We start from the raw sequence: 16,741 nt of genomic DNA on the forward strand, positions 1-16,741 counted from the left end.
ATGATATCAGCCCGAGATGTTAAAGTCTTATAATAGCTTCTTTACTATGGCATCAGTGAAGAAGACATTAGTTCTATTGTGAGACTAAACTCTGGATGATCCTTTATTGGAAAGTGGTACCAACTTGACTGACATTTACCAGTGCAGCTGCAAGAGAAGTGTGTGTGTGTAACATTTGCAGAAAAAACAATATGTATTAAGCCTATTATCAGGTCTTAGACTAATAAAGTTTTACTGTGACATGTTTTCTAATACTCCAAATCCACATGTGTCCAGGTGTTCTCCCCCTGCAGCTGAATTAAATCCACTGCCAGCTTGTTACCTCTGTCCTCACATCGTTAGGCTGCAAAGGATGAAAGTCCACTTGTTCCTCCCCGGCTGCTCCCCTCACTCCACCCCCACCTCCCCATCTCTGTGTGTGAATGTGTGTGCGCGCATTCCTTCGCATCTAGTGGAGCGGCAGTCGGTGGCTGAGGATCCGCGCAGAGAGGACACACACTCGGCAGTAATCACACATCACAGCCGCTGCTACAACACAAGGAAACATGCAGGTAAGACTTGACTATGATCATTTTCCGTCCTTGATGTTCGGATGGTGGAGGTTGAAATGATGTTTTCTGCGGGTGGTGAACGCACAAACGCGCCTAAGTTGAACTAAGCACCGGGCTCTGCTCGCCAGGCTACTTGTCGGCTTAATCTGCTTTTTAAACATTCCTCCACGACCCCCAGCGACTCGTTTGCTCCCACTTTTGCCGAAAGCTGAGTTTTGGTAGTGAAGTTATGTAATTGCAACCCTGCTGGAAGCTGCCTGTTGACGAGACGCTTCGCTCTCCGCGCGCAGCAGAAATCCAGCAGAGGGTTTCCAGCAAGTGTCACTTTGCATCATCATCATCAGCATCATCATCATCAGCATCATCTTTAACCGCGACTTTTCCTCCCTCGTCAGTTTTTAGCATGTGGGGTTTCTCTGGGAGATGGAGAGGCATCCTCGTGTGTCTCCATGTGGCTCACGCGTGACTCGTGCCTGGTTTCAAATCTGCACAGTCTGCATCAAATCCCCAATTCTAGGAAGAGGCGGGAGATTGTGTTTGTAATTCTGTCTGTGCTTGTTTTTCTCCTTGCTGATGAATCAATTTAGCAGATTAGTCCTCAGCAACAAGCAGCTTCTGAGTCTAACTCTGAGGTAATAGACTGTAAAGTGAAAGCCCAGTGTCCCCAAAGTGACTTCCAACCACCCGTTTTCAAGGCAGTGCTCATTAATGCTCCCAGAATCTCTCAACAGGGCTGAGAGAGAGGAAACTTGATCCTGAGTGGATTTTGTTTGATGGTTAGCTTGAGCTCAGATGCAAATAAAAAAAAAATCACAAATAAATATTGATACTGGTGATCATGCCAGACAAGAACAGATGATCTCTTCCTATACACACTGGCCTCTGGATGCAGAGAAACACATCACATGTGGGTGAGCACAGAGCTCTCAGTGATGACATTCTGGTTGGATATTGAAGGAAAAGCCCGAGGATGAGAGAGAGCTCATCATCAGTCACAGAACGAGTCCATCAGTCTGTCGCTAAATCAGTCACAAGCACTGGAGCGTGTCTGAATTCATTTTCTTACATGCATCTGGCTTTGAAGGGCTGCAACACTTGAGTGTATTCCCCTTTAATTTACAAGCTGCTTTCTTGATCAAATTGGGAAAAATATCCAACACAAGTTCTTGTTGCATTGATTGCTCATCACAGCTGATGGTAATTCTGCTTATTTAGTCTGAAGAAAAGTTTAAAATGCTAAAATAGTCATTTTAATATCACAGAAGCCTATGAAAACAATTTAACATTTAAAATGCAGAACTAAGCAAAATTACTTAATTAGCCAGTTAGCAATAAAGCTACTGATTAATTGATTAGTGACAGTTATTATTTGTTTATTAACAGCAGACAGCTGCCGCGCCTTTCCTTCAACATTCATTTTTGCCTTTTCTCTCTCTGTATATTGACCTGCAGGCGTGAATTAAATCATGCTGTGAAGCGACTGAGTGCCGGATATTTTAGTTTATTTATTTATTTATTTTTTTGCTGAAGAATGACTTCATGATCAATAATCATTCAGCTTCATCTAAATGTACCTACACACCAGGGCGGCTACTGAGGTCCTATGTGTCATTGGGCAGTCTGTGTTGTTTGTGGGTTGTCGTCCACATTTTAATGCAGCCCATTTTTAATCTCACATTTGGAAAATTCACTTCTGCACACTAAAATAAAAATTACTACATGAACAACATACGTTAATTAATGATACAGACGAGTGAAACCTGATGCTGCTACTAATCCCACACAGCCTCCTCCACCCTGATCTAACCTGTGGAGGAGAAGGTGTGTTGTTCAGGTCTTATCTTTTGGTGACACGTGGAAGTTAATTCGCTCATATAAAAAAATTTGAACAGGGAAGACGTCGAGCAACCCCTATTTGAACTGTGACATCATTTTCATAATTTGTGCTCACTACACCACCACAGTGGATTTGAAATGAATCAATCAAGATGTTCTTTAAACGTAGCAGTGTAATTACTTTTTCATAGCTCATCTGCTCTATTTAATAGATGTGAAAATAATTGTTAGCTGCAGTCTCCATCATCTTTCATAGAAGAACAGTCTCATACTTAACTATGGCTGCTTGTTCTACTGTACTTAACACAATGTTATGCACTCTGCTGCTTTACAGAATTTATCAGTAAAAAGCATCTGTAATTGAAATGTTGCGTTTTGGGGATCATTAAACCACCCCATATCCTACACATCTTTTATTCTGAAGGTCTGTTGGTTTAAATCTCTCTCATAACAAGAAAAATGGTTCATTAAAGTCAAATATAAGATACTTTACTTTTATCCCTGTCACTGTATGGTGCACTCTGTAGGGGTCCACAGTTTTCCATAGAGCACAACGTCAATCAAAACAGTCACATACAGTCATCCTGCACAGATCAGTGACACTACACCAGACAGGCTGACGGCAACACACACACACACACACTGTGCAATGTGCCACACTTGATATAATGGCTGAGAGACCCACCTGTTCAGTAGGTGGAGTGATTGGTGGATTCGGACTCATTAAATAATTGAACACATCGGGTAACTGTATCCTTTATAGTGGGACAGGGATGGGCACCACACACTTCTGATCCAACATCAACACCAAACACAGAGGAGCTCTTCTTATAACAGCACTGCAGTAAAGGACTTTTAAACTAGCGACTACAAGTGCTATTTCTGCTTCAAATCTTAAGTTTATCTTGCCATAGTTTAATTTCCTCAAGATTTGGGGCATATTATCATTGCAAATTAGCTCTAATATGTTAAATTGGCCCAAATGTAGAATTTCTTCTCCGGATAATGTAAGTTACCGTGCTTAAAGAAACGCACACACACACACTCAACATGAGTGAGACACAGTATTACAGGCCTATAAGTGTAAAAAGGCAACAATGAAAAGCTGTAAAATATCAATCACTGATCAATTAATGTTTTAATATTTATACGTAGTGTCTTTATTATCTGTCAATATACTTCCTGACCTGTTTGATGAGAAGTGACAGGCTCAAATGAGGCAATGTGTTGTGTTTGGCATGGACCCAGTTTGTGTGTGTGTGAGTATCTGAAGAGAGAGGATGAGCTGATAATTGAAACATGGCTCCTCTATTGCTCGCGGTCTCCCCAGAGTATTAATTCTTTCTCCACATGGAGGCTCACACATCAATATAATACTCTTTCTCTCGCTCTCCGTCACACACACACACTCTTACACAGCATGTAGTCCATATGGATGTGCCACCCTCCCACAGACATACTGATTCACACTGACAGCCATACTGAGAGGCTCAAGCAGTCAGGACATAAATAGTATCTCGCTCTCGACCATCAGCCTGCTCGCATATTTTCTTCTGAATGCAGTATCTTTCATGTAAAAGGCTGCAGGAAGCACAAACATGCCGCAAAGAACATATGCAGTAATGCAGATGATTTCTGTTCTGTTAGCACCAAGTGAAAACAGAACTCGTTTCCGGAAGTTCATCAGTCAGGCTCCCACCATCCAGCATTTGTGAAGTAACTTGACTTTTTATTTATTTAATTATCTATTTACTTTGGCTGCACTCTTTGTTTTCACATTGTGGTGCCTTCCTGAAACCTCCATAAAGAAGATGTAATAGAGCATCATGTATTTGCAACAAATAACCCAAAATTGTACGTTGAAGTGACAAAGTTTTGTAGGGACAAAAGTCCACATAGGACTTTTATCATAATTTAGCTATTGTCTATGCAGCCGTACTACTCCACAAATGTTTGACACAAAGAAAGCTGTTTTTTGTGTTCTATAACCTGGTTTATTATTGTAACCATGAAGTATCTTCTTCAATCAATCAATCAAATCAGGATCTTTTCCTAACCATAGTCTAGGTTTAGTTCACAAAACGACCTTCAGAACTGCGCTGACTGTGTTCAGCTTTGTATTTGTCAGACTTACTGTTACAGTAAACATTATCCAACTGTCTTAACAAGCTGAGAAAGGCTTCTTGTCACTACTAAACTCATTTTTGATCTTTAAATCGAGAGGATTTTCCCTTCATGTCAGTTTCCTTTAACAGAAGCACCCAGGCTTGTCTTATTTTGAGCTGCCAATCATTTTATAACTCCAGGTATCACTTTATTCCAAGTTACTTTGGAACAAATCTCCTCATCGTTATTTGTGTGTGTACATAAAGCCGACAAAATGAGCATCCTCCCAGTGAATATGTGTGTCATTCTCATGCAGCTTCACACCTGCATGGCAGAGATTTGAGCCCATCTCACTCCCCCACACAGCTGGGCTCCTCTGCTGGAAATCCCAGGCGGTGGAATTTATGTGTGAAGTGTTTCCTGTATGTCTTCCTCTATGCTGTCAGCCGTTGTCTCTGTGCTCTTCCTGCTGCCTGCTCATCACGTTTCTTTCCATATGCGTGCACACATGGGCTTAGACGCACACAAACACACTGCCTTTCTCACACTCAAAGAGTCTTCCCCTTATGTTTAGATCCCAGCTGTTATTTCTGCTTCACCTGGAGAGTAGCCTGGTGACAGGTGACATTATGGTGAAAGAGGAGGGTGAAGAAAGTGTGTGTGTGTGTGTCTGAGTGTGTAGGTGGAGGAGAGACGGAGAAGGAGTGATTGACTGTGAAATAAATTGGAGGGAATGAAGAGGTGGGGAGATGGAGGAATAGAGGACAGATCTGTGCTGACATTCAAGGTGAAGAGAAACAATAAATATTAATATAGGAGAGTAATGAAATATCCAAGCTCTGCATTTTTTGCATTCGTGTGTTGATTCTCCTATTTTCATTCCAAGTGAAACGACGTCAGGTCTTTGAGATGTAGCCTTAAGGATCAATTAGATCGCCACAGAGTTTTCTAAAGGAGTGTTGAACAATAGATAGAGATTGAAAGAGTAGTTTAGCACAGGAAGAAATTAAAGTTTCTTTTTTGGTTTATAGTGGAGAGGGAAGAGCAGTTCAAATTTAACAATGTTTGACTGCTTATAGCATGTTTTAAACTTCTATCATTATAAGAGGTAATGAGGATTTAGAGAGACACAAACCAATCACAAACGACACAGCTTCTTTTTTGTTGGTGTTTTGTTTCTCTTGCCATGAGAAACTTATTTCAGTAAGTGCCAAATATAGAAGAAGAGAAGTTCAGCCTTCGGCATTTTTTCTGTTTTTTTAATATTGGGAGTGCAACTGCCGAGCTTGCAAAATTATGCAGCTCTTTCCAACATTGTGGGGCCACATGACGTCATTGGGGTGTTTGGCTGTCTGTTGTCCAGGTGTAGTGTTCAGGTAGGAAGGTGCTGTTCAGTTGACCACATGTTTGGTGCATGCAGCCTCTGGAAGCCAGTGCACAGTTATGAACAGTGATGTGACGTCTTATGGTTGTTTAAAAACCAGATGTGCTGCTGCATTTCGGACCCTCTGGAGACCAACGACTGTTCTCACTGGTAGTCCTGTTACTTGGATATTGTAGAAGTTGAAAGGGAAGATATGGAGAAGTTTGGTAGCATAACAAGAATGATGGGTTCTAATCTTTTTGATGTTGTCAGTAAAGCTTAGTTGGTTGTCAGTGATGACCCTCAGATCTAGCAGACTGTGTGGATACAGTCAGTGAAGATCCTAAATTGATGCTGAGAGTGCAGAAACAGCATCATGTCATAGGTATAGTAAGGATTGGAGACGCTGTGCAAGTGGATGACAGGACCCAGGAATGTGAGGAAGATGAAAAAGAGAAGATGGCCAAGAGAAACGTCTTGAGGCACTCCTGTGAAAAGGCAGTGAGAGCGGGATGTGGCCCCTGCAGACGCACCTCGAAGGATCACGAAGGAAAGCAGGACCTGAGTCAGTTATAAGCTATACATTGATCGAGATGCCCAATCCAGGGAGGGGTCAAAGGTTAATTCTTAAGCACTGGGACTTGGACTTGCTTAAATGTGGTAGTGAAAGAGTCTGTTGTGAGTGAGAGAGAGAGATTATGTTGTGTGTAATGGTTTGGGCTGACTGTGGAGGGAGGGGGTCCAGAGAGCAGATGGTTTGATGAAAGTAGTAGTGTGTAAGTGTTTCCATCTGGTTGTCACGCATTTAGTTTTTGGAAGGTCCAAATTAAAATTTACTTTGACAAGATATAGCGTATGGTGGTATAATATAGGTAAATATAGGAAACTGACAGGAAAAACAGGGAACTCTGGGAGTTGGAGTCTTGGTATGCAAAATGCAATGCACCAAGCTGGTATTCTCTGTGCGGCAGGATGTTTGGTACAAATATACAAGGCAATCACAAAAATACAAAATAACAACACTAAACACTAACTCAAAAGTCAAAGAACTAGAATCAAAAGGAGACAACTAAACGCACGGGGTAAAACTGGAAAAGCATCAACAGAAATAAAGGAATAATAATATTAATAATAATACTCAAATAATGTTTATATATAAAGACAAACCTCAAACACCATTCACAAAATAATGTAACCCCCTACAACATACATAGAAATCAAAGGATTTGCACGTACTGTGCCTTGTTAATGTTGGAGAGAAGTTTAGCAAACCAGAATTAGTATAACTGAGGTGGTTTGTTGGCTCCAGTTTGAACTTCGCATATGGTATCACTGAGCTGCAGCACTGATATGTGGGTGGTTGCTGTATATGTGTATTAGTGCGTGTGTTTGTGTCTATGCATCTTTGTCTTGGTATATTCTTAGTCTTTGCTCATCAAGTAGTACAGCTGCATAGACAATAGCTAGACTATAAAAAACTGTGGAAAGAGTGTGATATATCCTTCTGTGTGCAAAGATAGTAAACAAGCAATTTCCAGCAAAGCTTGACTGTTGGCTAAATTTACTTGTCTAATATTAGTGGATTTCAAAGAAAGACACAAAGAGAAACATTAATGCAATAGTAGTAAATTATAGCTTACATCTCAAAAATGAATAGAGAGATCACAGGAATAACTCATGTGAATAAAATGTTAATGTGACATGTTTTAGAATAATACTTACATGTTCTGTGAGTCGAGGATTTTCCCTGAAGCTGCATATTTAGTTTTAAATCCTATTTTGACCTTGACGAAGCAGACAGTCTGAACAGATGATTCTCAGCTGGCTGAGCTTGAATCACACTGAAAACAATATCTGAGAATATGTGAGATGAATATTATTAATCACATATAACTTATTTATGGACCTGCCCTCTACTAATAGGACCTTGGAAGACTTAGAAGAATCAGTGTCTCGCTGTCCCACTTCCATCATTTTTGCTTCAACACTCGGGGATTTAAACAAAAATATTGGCTTCACAACAAAAGCTCTCTACAGCAGCAAGGGCCAGGAGGCTGGTCTGAAGTCGGCCAAATACACGGGGTGCACGCTATCCGAGACTGACAACAGTGACCTCAAGCAAACAGCCAAGACTCGAGTGGCTCCCGGACAAGTCTGACTGTATTTGAGGCTTAACAACATCTATAGAGCCTTGAAGACGACACGAAGAATAGATTTAAATACATAAAAAAAATTCCTGCAGCTACTCTGTGCGATCGTTTACCAATTTATTGCAGTACAGAACAGAAGACACTGCATCAAATCAAATGTCAGATCTGGATGGAGCTCAGTGCAGCGTCATGTTCTCCTGCTGGTTTTCCCTCAGGCTCTGACATATTTTGCTGCTTCCATGGCAATGTCAGCGTTTTCCCAGAGTAAATATTGAAACTTGGTTTGGACTGAGTGTATACTGCACTGACTTCTTGTTCAATTGTATTGAACTATTTGAGTTTTATTTCAGTAAAGAGTTTGTTACAGTTTTGGAGTAAATCCTGCTCTGTCTTCACCTGTTTTATTTTGAAACCCTTTCTTGATTCACGGTTTAGTCCAAGGACACTTGCACAGAAGGAGCCGGGGGTAAAACCATCAACCCTCCTCCTGTGAACAACCTGCTCCACAAACATAGCTGGCAGACAGAAGTCTGTGTTCTCTTGGTTGCCAGGTTGGGGTCACTCCCTCTGTTTGTATTTATGTTCTGATTACTTCTAAATAGCTCTGCTGTTTCTGTTTTGGCTCTGATTACATTTTAGCGGGTCTACTTTGGTCTCTTCGTTGGGCTCAGACCTCACGTAATGAGGCCACAGTTTACACCTCATCTAAACTGACAACACAGCGACTGATATTTAATCATTTATGGCAGAGCGTAGCGATGTGCACCACATTACTGTGTTTGCTCTGAGCGTTGTGGGTAGTGCTCTGCCTTACAGGACGCCGCAAGATGTTGTGCACACATTACATGAGGAAAGTGCTTCCCTAGGACAAGGCCAGCTGAAGCGTTAAGACAGAACAGAAGATAAAATCCTGGCTCAAACTGTGTGTGTGTGTTCCTAATGTTGCCTGTATGTCCTGTGGTCCGTGAATAAACAACTAATGTAATGCTGAATTTTCTTGTGTTTCCACTAGAATCGTCTGCATCTGTTTGTCTTGCGGCCTTTTCTTTTCCCATTTGTGACTTTCACTGAGAAGCCTCTATGAAACCAGAGTCACACGAGTCACTGCTGAGCTCATCGCCCCTCTTTTTTTCCTTCTATTACTCCTCTCTGCTGTGCCACTGTTGATCTGTGAATAAATAGATAAATAGGATTGTTTCCGTCATCTCTTTTTATTCCGATGTGTTTGACTCTATGCAGATGTTGTCTCCTCTGCGTGCACTTCTCTCCTTGTTGTCTTCCTTCTTTCCCGCCTTTTCCTCTGTCTCGCCTGTGTGCTCATGTGGAAGATGCACAGAAATAGACTTGTAAATGTATTCCCCCAGCAAAGTGCTTTTATATCTTCATCTCCTCTATCCTCCCATCCTCCAGCCCTCCGTCCTCTGGCCGTCCTTTGCTCTTCCTCTCAGATAGGCCACAATTCATTATGCTAATTGACTTCAGTTCTTCCAGGAACACGAGCGGACCTTGTTCTCCACACATCCTTTTCCTTTGCTCTCTGTTTTTCCTGTTTCATTCTCTCTGACCACCTTAAAGTAAAGGATTTGCATGGTCAGACTCCCGTTGGATCAAACAACCATTTCATCTCCCTCTCTTTCTGCTCCTTTTCTCCCTCTGTCATCCTTTGCTTCCCTGTCCTCCCCACAGAGTAAACAGAGCCTCTGTTTGATCTGCGTTCACCTCTTTCATCTTCCTACCCATTCGCTCTAGTGTACACATTTTTATGTGTGAGCTTTCGGTGAGTGTGTGTTTTGGATGTGCCCAACAGAAGCAGCTTAAAAGAACTTCCTGAGACTTTAGCAGCCGGTGAACAATTTTCTATATTTTTGTTATTGTTAAAATCCCAAAATGTAACATTTTACATTAAAATAACATCCTTAACTGACTTAATGAGAGATTTTGAGATCACTACACTATAGTACTCAAGTAAAAATAAGTATAATTAGTTGTTTAAAAATCTACTTAGATAAAATTACCATCAACCCTACTCAAAATGAACCAAGTGTTGGGTCACTTTGAGTAAATGTTAGTGGTTGCCAGCAAAATATTTTACATTGAAGTGTAGTGGACATTTCTCTTTTTTAAGAGAACACACTGAATGTGTTAAATGTGTTTTTTACTGAAATTAAAGGCAAAGGAGAATTGTTCTGACAAAAACCATGACGACACAGTAACTGCAGAAACTATTTAATGACTAGAAACGTGGAGTTAACACAGTCACAAAGCAGCACATTGCCGAGCAACGAGGAAACTCAGCTTGTCAAGCTGTCATGTGAAAGTACTAATGACTAAGACAATGTCTGGTATGGATGTAGCTTATTGAGAAAACGTTTCATAGACCAGCAGGTTTCCACTGACACGGTGACTACACTTCATTGAGTTAGCTGCAACGGCTGCACAGGTTGGATGCAGAGTTTTTGTAAACTACTACTTGAGTAATCTCAATTTATTCCTTTGTGATAAACTACAGTCTCAGCTGAACACGATTTGGATTCATCTTTAATGCCAAACATACTGTAGGAACAAAGAACTGACGTGTGACAGCACTAATGACGACTTCATTTCATAACTTTGTTTTTTCAAACTTTGTAACAGAGACAATTTAAAGTGTAGCAAAGTAAAATGCTTGAAAATAAAAGTATTTTTTGTCTTTATTTGATTATATCAAAAGAGAGGCAGGTACACAGGAAAAAAGCTGTACTTGAACTGCAGATGCTGCTGTTAGGGTACATGACATACTCATAGGTAAACATTCAGCTACCAAGTCTCAGTGAAAGGTTATTTCTACCATTCCCACTGTGAGTCTGCATCATCTGTTACTGCCCTATGTAACTTTGGTATCCAGTCCCTTTGCCCATTGTAATATGCAGGCTAACTACAAACAAAACTCTGCAGGATTACGTCTAAGAAAAAGGTTTGCCCAGAACTGGTGCATTATTATAAGAAAAGAAACATCTTGTAGGGAGGGAACAGACTTTGACACAACACTGGCTCAGTAACAGCTTCCACTTGTTAACAGATTCGCATGTACCTTAAAAGTAGGACTGGTATTCAAAACCAGTCAATCAAAACAGGTGTGTAAAAGTGTAAAAATGCAAAAATACCAAATCTGAATTTTTGGTGCTTTACGAAATCCCATAAAAAGACCAAAACTCATCGGTGAATCTAGAACCTGATCTTTCCTTATTTGTTTATGCCATACATTGAGATCTCCACTGCTGCACTGGATGACGTTTCTTTCTCACGATAAATGTGAGGTACAATTTTTTTTTTTTAAATGGGCCCTGAAGCTTTTTGCATGACTCTTTCTTTCTGAAATCAAAAACCTGTCTCTCCAAACGTATGTTCCTATGCAACTAAACTAGGAAAACTAATCGCTGGATAGCTTATGCTGCAGCACAACATAGTTTTTGAACGAATGAAGCACTGCATTTAGTAATTGGAAGATGTGGATAGGCTGGCTACAGAGTACATGACTGTCACACCACAAACAACTCTAAGTCCTATGTGTGGTTGAGTTTAGACAAAAGAACCACTTCCGTTAATGTGAGGGAAATATTGTGGGTTTGTTTAAAGCAAATACACATTGTGTCTTTCTGTCATTGTGTCTTGGTGCTCTAAAAAATACAACAGTCACATTTTAATGAGGAAAAAACACGTTTCCCAGTGCAACAGTGTGACTCACTGACTCACAGAGAGATAATTAGGTTCAGGATTCGCAGACGTTACAGTAAATAGACGCAATTCATTGTTAGTTTTAGACTTTTTATGGGATTTGTTGACAGTAACAAAGATACATAAAATCACCTGTCTCATCCATTAAAAAACAATGAGAAAAAACACATTATATAAAATCAGTGCATATGCTATAAAATAAATTGAGAGCATTTCAACGTACGAGGAAAAGAAACTGAAAAATGTATTGGACCAAAAATGTCAGATGCCAAGTTTATCTGAAACTAATGAAAGAGGATAAACTGTAAATATGAATGAATTAGAGGGGATTGGTCTGGTATAGTAACAATCAAGAGGAACTGGAGCTAAATATGAAAATGAACAGAAATAGTTCTTTTTAATTCAGCTGATATTAAACCTGAAGGTAGATGGTTCAACATGTGATGGTGCTTAACTCAGGCTTCTCTGTACTCTTTATCTCTCGCTCTCTTTCTTTTCATTGTCTTTCCTGTATCTTCTCAGTGTCAGTCGACTGTTGTTAGCTGCTGCATTTGCAGCCAAGCGATTGTGATCTATCCCTATTGAAACATTTCAAGACAATGAGAGAAACTATTTCAGGTGTAGGATCCATATTAAGACATGTGGATCCATTCATACTGCAGGATTGTCTCAGACAGTTGATTTGGACACATAGAAAGTCTTAGATAAGAAGGATGCTGAACTCTTTTTGAACCTCTTTAATGTGTTCCTGAAACACCTCCAGATCAGAGGCTAATCATATTCTGCAGGCATGCGCATAATCCTGCATAGTTTGAAGATCTCAGCCCGGTTTGTTGAATTTCCATATCAACCTGAACTCTTTCTCTCCCTCTTTCCTCTCCCCTCATTCCCTCATTCTTTCTTTTCTTCAGGCGGATGGGAAGGTGTTTGATGGCAGCCTGCTGGGAGACGCTAACGGCGTCGAGCCTGCACCAGGCAGAGTGAAAGAGTCTGGAAAGTGGCAGAAGCCGCGGTTCTCGCGGAAAGCTCTGATGAAGTGCTGCCTGGTCAAATGGATCATTGCCAGCACACAGCCACAGGACAAAGGTGAGGGGGTGCGAGTGTGATGTGATGGTGAGACTAACAATGTGGTGCATGCACAACAAGCGCGACTAACAGTATTTGAATTGATCGTTGAATTGACCGACTGGACGTCTCCTGGCCTCCTGAGGTCCCTATGGACACGACTGACTCATTGTGCTGGGAAGCTGACCTCAAAGTGCACACAGAACATTTATTTGTACACACTCATTTATCAAACGTCTCTGCACCCACGGTTCACCATTTATATTCTCTACACAAACCTGAAATACTCCAATTCACCTGTGTGAGCCTCGTTTTAACCTCCTCTGACCATTTTCCCACAAAAACACACACATGTGTATAGTTATGTCATAAAATGAAAAACTAGAAAGCAGCACTAAATATACAACACTGTGATAAAGACTGAGATTTCATTGTATGACCCAAGCAGCACTAAAATACGACCTACTGGCACTTGAATGTAGGTAATGTGGAAGAAAAAATGCCTATTGAGAAGAAACGAGTAACAAATTAATATTATTATACATTTTCTATTATTATTATACATTTGCATTTGACAAAGGTGTGTTTGTTTTTAACTGCTCCTGAGTTATTTTTAAAATATGGACACATTTCTCAACCTGTCTCCATTTGACAATGAAGTGGGAGCCAAAGATCAATGCATCAATAAATCCCTGAGTGAATCCCTGGACTGTGAAGCTGCTTCCTGAAGGAACATGTTTAAAAAATGATCGCTCTGCTTTTGTCTTGAGTTGAATTAGTTGATGAGTAAAAGCAGAATTTGTATTTTGAGTCATGAATCAGTTGGAACCAATTAGGACTTGACAATTTTCCTACCTTTCTGGATCCAGTATGTTGCTCGGGTTGGGCTCTAGTTCTGGTTTGTTCACGGACTAAGTCTCGTTGCTCCACCCAGTGGTCCAGCTCTGATTGTGCACAGTTAATGTTTGGCCTCCAGAGAGAGAGAGAAGTGTTTCACTGTTCTCAGCATTGTTTGTTTTACTTTAACCCTCGACGTCACCTTTACACTGATCCCTGCTGGAATGAGTAGAACGATGTGGATCTGTTGTTTCCGTGCACAGTAAAATCCAACTACACTACTTACAGTTTTTTTTTGTTTGATGTAGCAAAAAGCGAGAAAAACATGTTAAATATATAAGTTTTTCAACTAATTTATGTCACTTAATGAATCATCTTTCATTTCCTCCTTCCTCCACTCTTTACCAGCCTTCTTCTCTGTCTTTATGACCTTGCTCTGCTCGCTGTCACTAGCAGACACTAGCTCCTTCTTTCCTTCCTTACTTCTCCATGTTGTTGCCTTCACTGTGTCTTTAAGGTCAGTAGCAACAAAAAGTTTGTGAACCATGTTTTTCTGCATTAACTGGTCAACGTCTTAATTACAATGTTCAGATAAACACAGAACCAATGAATACAAGAGGAGACACCTGTAAACATGGTACCAGTTGGAGGAGCCGTTATAGAGCGGTTTATATGTTCGTTTGTTCTGAAGACAGTATTCTTGTGCCAAAATGTGAGTTGATGGACTAACATCTGCATTGCATAACCATGAACTGTGCTCCTGCCTCTCTGCAAGTTTTTCTGCCTGTCTCCCGCCTCTGTTCACTCGGTGTTAGCGGGGTTTTCTCTTGATGCTGATGTAGTTTTAAATTCGCCACTTACAGAATAAAACAGTTGTGTTTTCTGTGTGTTTGGTTGTAAGATTAGAGACAGGTATCTCTGTGCAGGACAAACAGGAGCACAGTGAGTAAAAACACAAACACAGCAGAGAGAGAAAGAGAGAAAGAAAAGCCGTGCTGTGACGGGATCTATTTCATCTCAGCGGTGCTGAGGGAAGAGAGATTCAGCGTTGTCGGCGGTCAAGCCCTCAGCGCTGCTGGTAATGGCCAGCAGCTAAAAATAGCAGCACAGACACGGAACAGAAAGAGGTGGAGTGGCGGTGGGGTTGAAGGGGTTGCTGTGGTTTAGTTTGTGGAGAGGTCGAGACAGCGAGCAAGGTTGTTATAATTATGCAACCTGCTGCAGCAGGTGACGCTGAGGGATGAGTGACAACGTGCACATAGAGAGGAGGTCGGGCTGGACGGTGGGACAAAACAACACAGGACATTTAAACTGGAGACTGCTTTGTTTTCTGCTTCATTGTCAGAGCTGTTGCTTTAGTCGTTTCTTTCCCAAACAGCACATAAAACAGCCTACTGAGCCGAACGATGCATACATCAAACACCACAGGTATCACATGTGGACTAGATGTTCTGATTAGATTCGGTGTGGCGTGCTGCATATATTTGCATATCAATGAGACAGAACAGATGTCTTAAAACTTCTGTTAGCATGATCGGAGACAAACAAACAGTACTGTGAGCTCTTGTTGATTTGAGCTAAGCTGCTCCAAAAGTTGGAGACAGAATATTCTTTAAGTATTTTTTTATAGTCTGAAGTGACAGTGCTTGGTTTGCCCATTGATAAAGTCCAACGATCTTCAGTTTACAGCAATATAGGACAGAAACAATCCATTTAGTACATGTAAGAAAATGAAACCAGTAAAATTATTGTATGTTAAATATAAAATAATGAACGCTCAGTTGATTAATTGATTATTTCAGAAACAATAAATGATTTCTCTTCTAACTTAATAGCTAATCTCTAAATTAAAAGTAACTCTCACACTATGGAAGAAGCAAATAAGATGATACCAGAGATCAACTAGAGGAGTGTCTAGTGTGAAATTTGAGTTGGATTAGACTCATAGGAAGAGAGAGAAGGAAGGAGGAGGAAGGGAAGTAGAGAGATTAGATTTATTCCCTGAACTGCGATTCCTACGCCAGCTAGCATCTGTTTGACCGAGGTGTTGAACCTCAGAGAGCGAGCGTGTCCCTGTGACCATGCAGCGCTGTGGCCTACTGACTGCTGAAACCGGAGACGTGTTAACCTGGGTCACTGCTGTGTGTTGCAGTTTGTAAGGGTCGGTCAAATAAAACACCAGCCACCGGAGCTTCAGGACAGACCCAACATTATGTGATTCACTTCACCTCTTCTGAGGTGACAGTGTGGAGGAGAGAGAAACAAATGAACGAGAAGGAGGAGGGAGCGAACGTTACCTATCAGCGAACTGGGACACCAGTTTAAAAGGAGCGAACAAGGAAAAGAACTGAACTGGGGAGAACTTATTTGGGGTTTTTGTTGTCGTTGTCGTGTAAAGCCTCTCCAGGTTTGAGTTTTTAACGTCCTCCTGTTTCTGGTGGGAACCCCCCCATTACTTTCCAGTTTCTTGATGCTCTTTGGTGCAGGTTGTCAAAGTTTAGAGGATGAACGCATGCAAGGCTGAGTGTGAAAAGGAGATCAACAAGCTGCTGCGCTGCTTCTTTGGCTTCATCACCGGGACGGTAGTTAAAGGTATTTTCTTTTTTATTCCGGCACTGGTTTTTCTTCCTGGTTAGTAGAAAAGTTAAGTAGTTGTTTACTGGATTTGCTGTATACAGATCCAACACGGCTGTTACACAACATGTAAAAACTGCATCTTTACTGTTTTGTTCATTTATTAAATAATAAATCAGTAGTAGAGAGCAACAATATTGCAGAGTTTAATGTTGAGGTATTTTACCTGATTATGTAAAAATGTATAAAACACTAACAACTAGACTAAATATGATCAATGGTGCTTCTTGTCAGATTTCAGTTGTCTGTTGTTCACAGGAGAGGTCTCTTCTCTCAGGTTTTCAGGCGGTTTCATAATTGTTTAATCAAACGGTAAACAGTATTTCACAGAAAAGCAAAGATTAGAGTATATTTTTAAGTTAGCTGAAAATCTTTGTGGCAGAACGTTGACTTGTTTTTTCGTTCCTGGACTGGAGTTGGAGGTAAACTACTGTGTAGAAAGTGGTTAAAACAAGCTGCGCCTGGATCAGCTACAATAGTAAGGT

The 16,741-nt window shown here is 40.8% G+C and overlaps 1 protein-coding gene across 1 annotated transcript in view; it reads left to right on the forward strand.

Annotated features, from left to right (window-relative positions):
- The first annotated feature begins 476 nt into the window (after positions 1 to 476).
- kcnip3b (Kv channel interacting protein 3b, calsenilin) overlaps positions 477 to 16,741 on the forward strand; it is a 37,373-nt gene continuing 21,108 nt past the window's right edge. Inside the window, exons 1-2 of the mRNA XM_026344001.1 lie at positions 477 to 551; positions 12,632 to 12,806. Coding sequence (XP_026199786.1) covers positions 546 to 551; positions 12,632 to 12,806 — 181 coding nt within the window. The 5' untranslated portion in view covers positions 477 to 545. The remainder of the gene's footprint in view (positions 552 to 12,631; positions 12,807 to 16,741) is intronic.

The sequence above is a fragment of the Anabas testudineus genome, chromosome 9 (assembly GCF_900324465.2).
Source record: "Anabas testudineus chromosome 9, fAnaTes1.2, whole genome shotgun sequence".
In the NCBI taxonomy this organism is placed as follows: domain Eukaryota; kingdom Metazoa; phylum Chordata; class Actinopteri; order Anabantiformes; family Anabantidae; genus Anabas; species Anabas testudineus.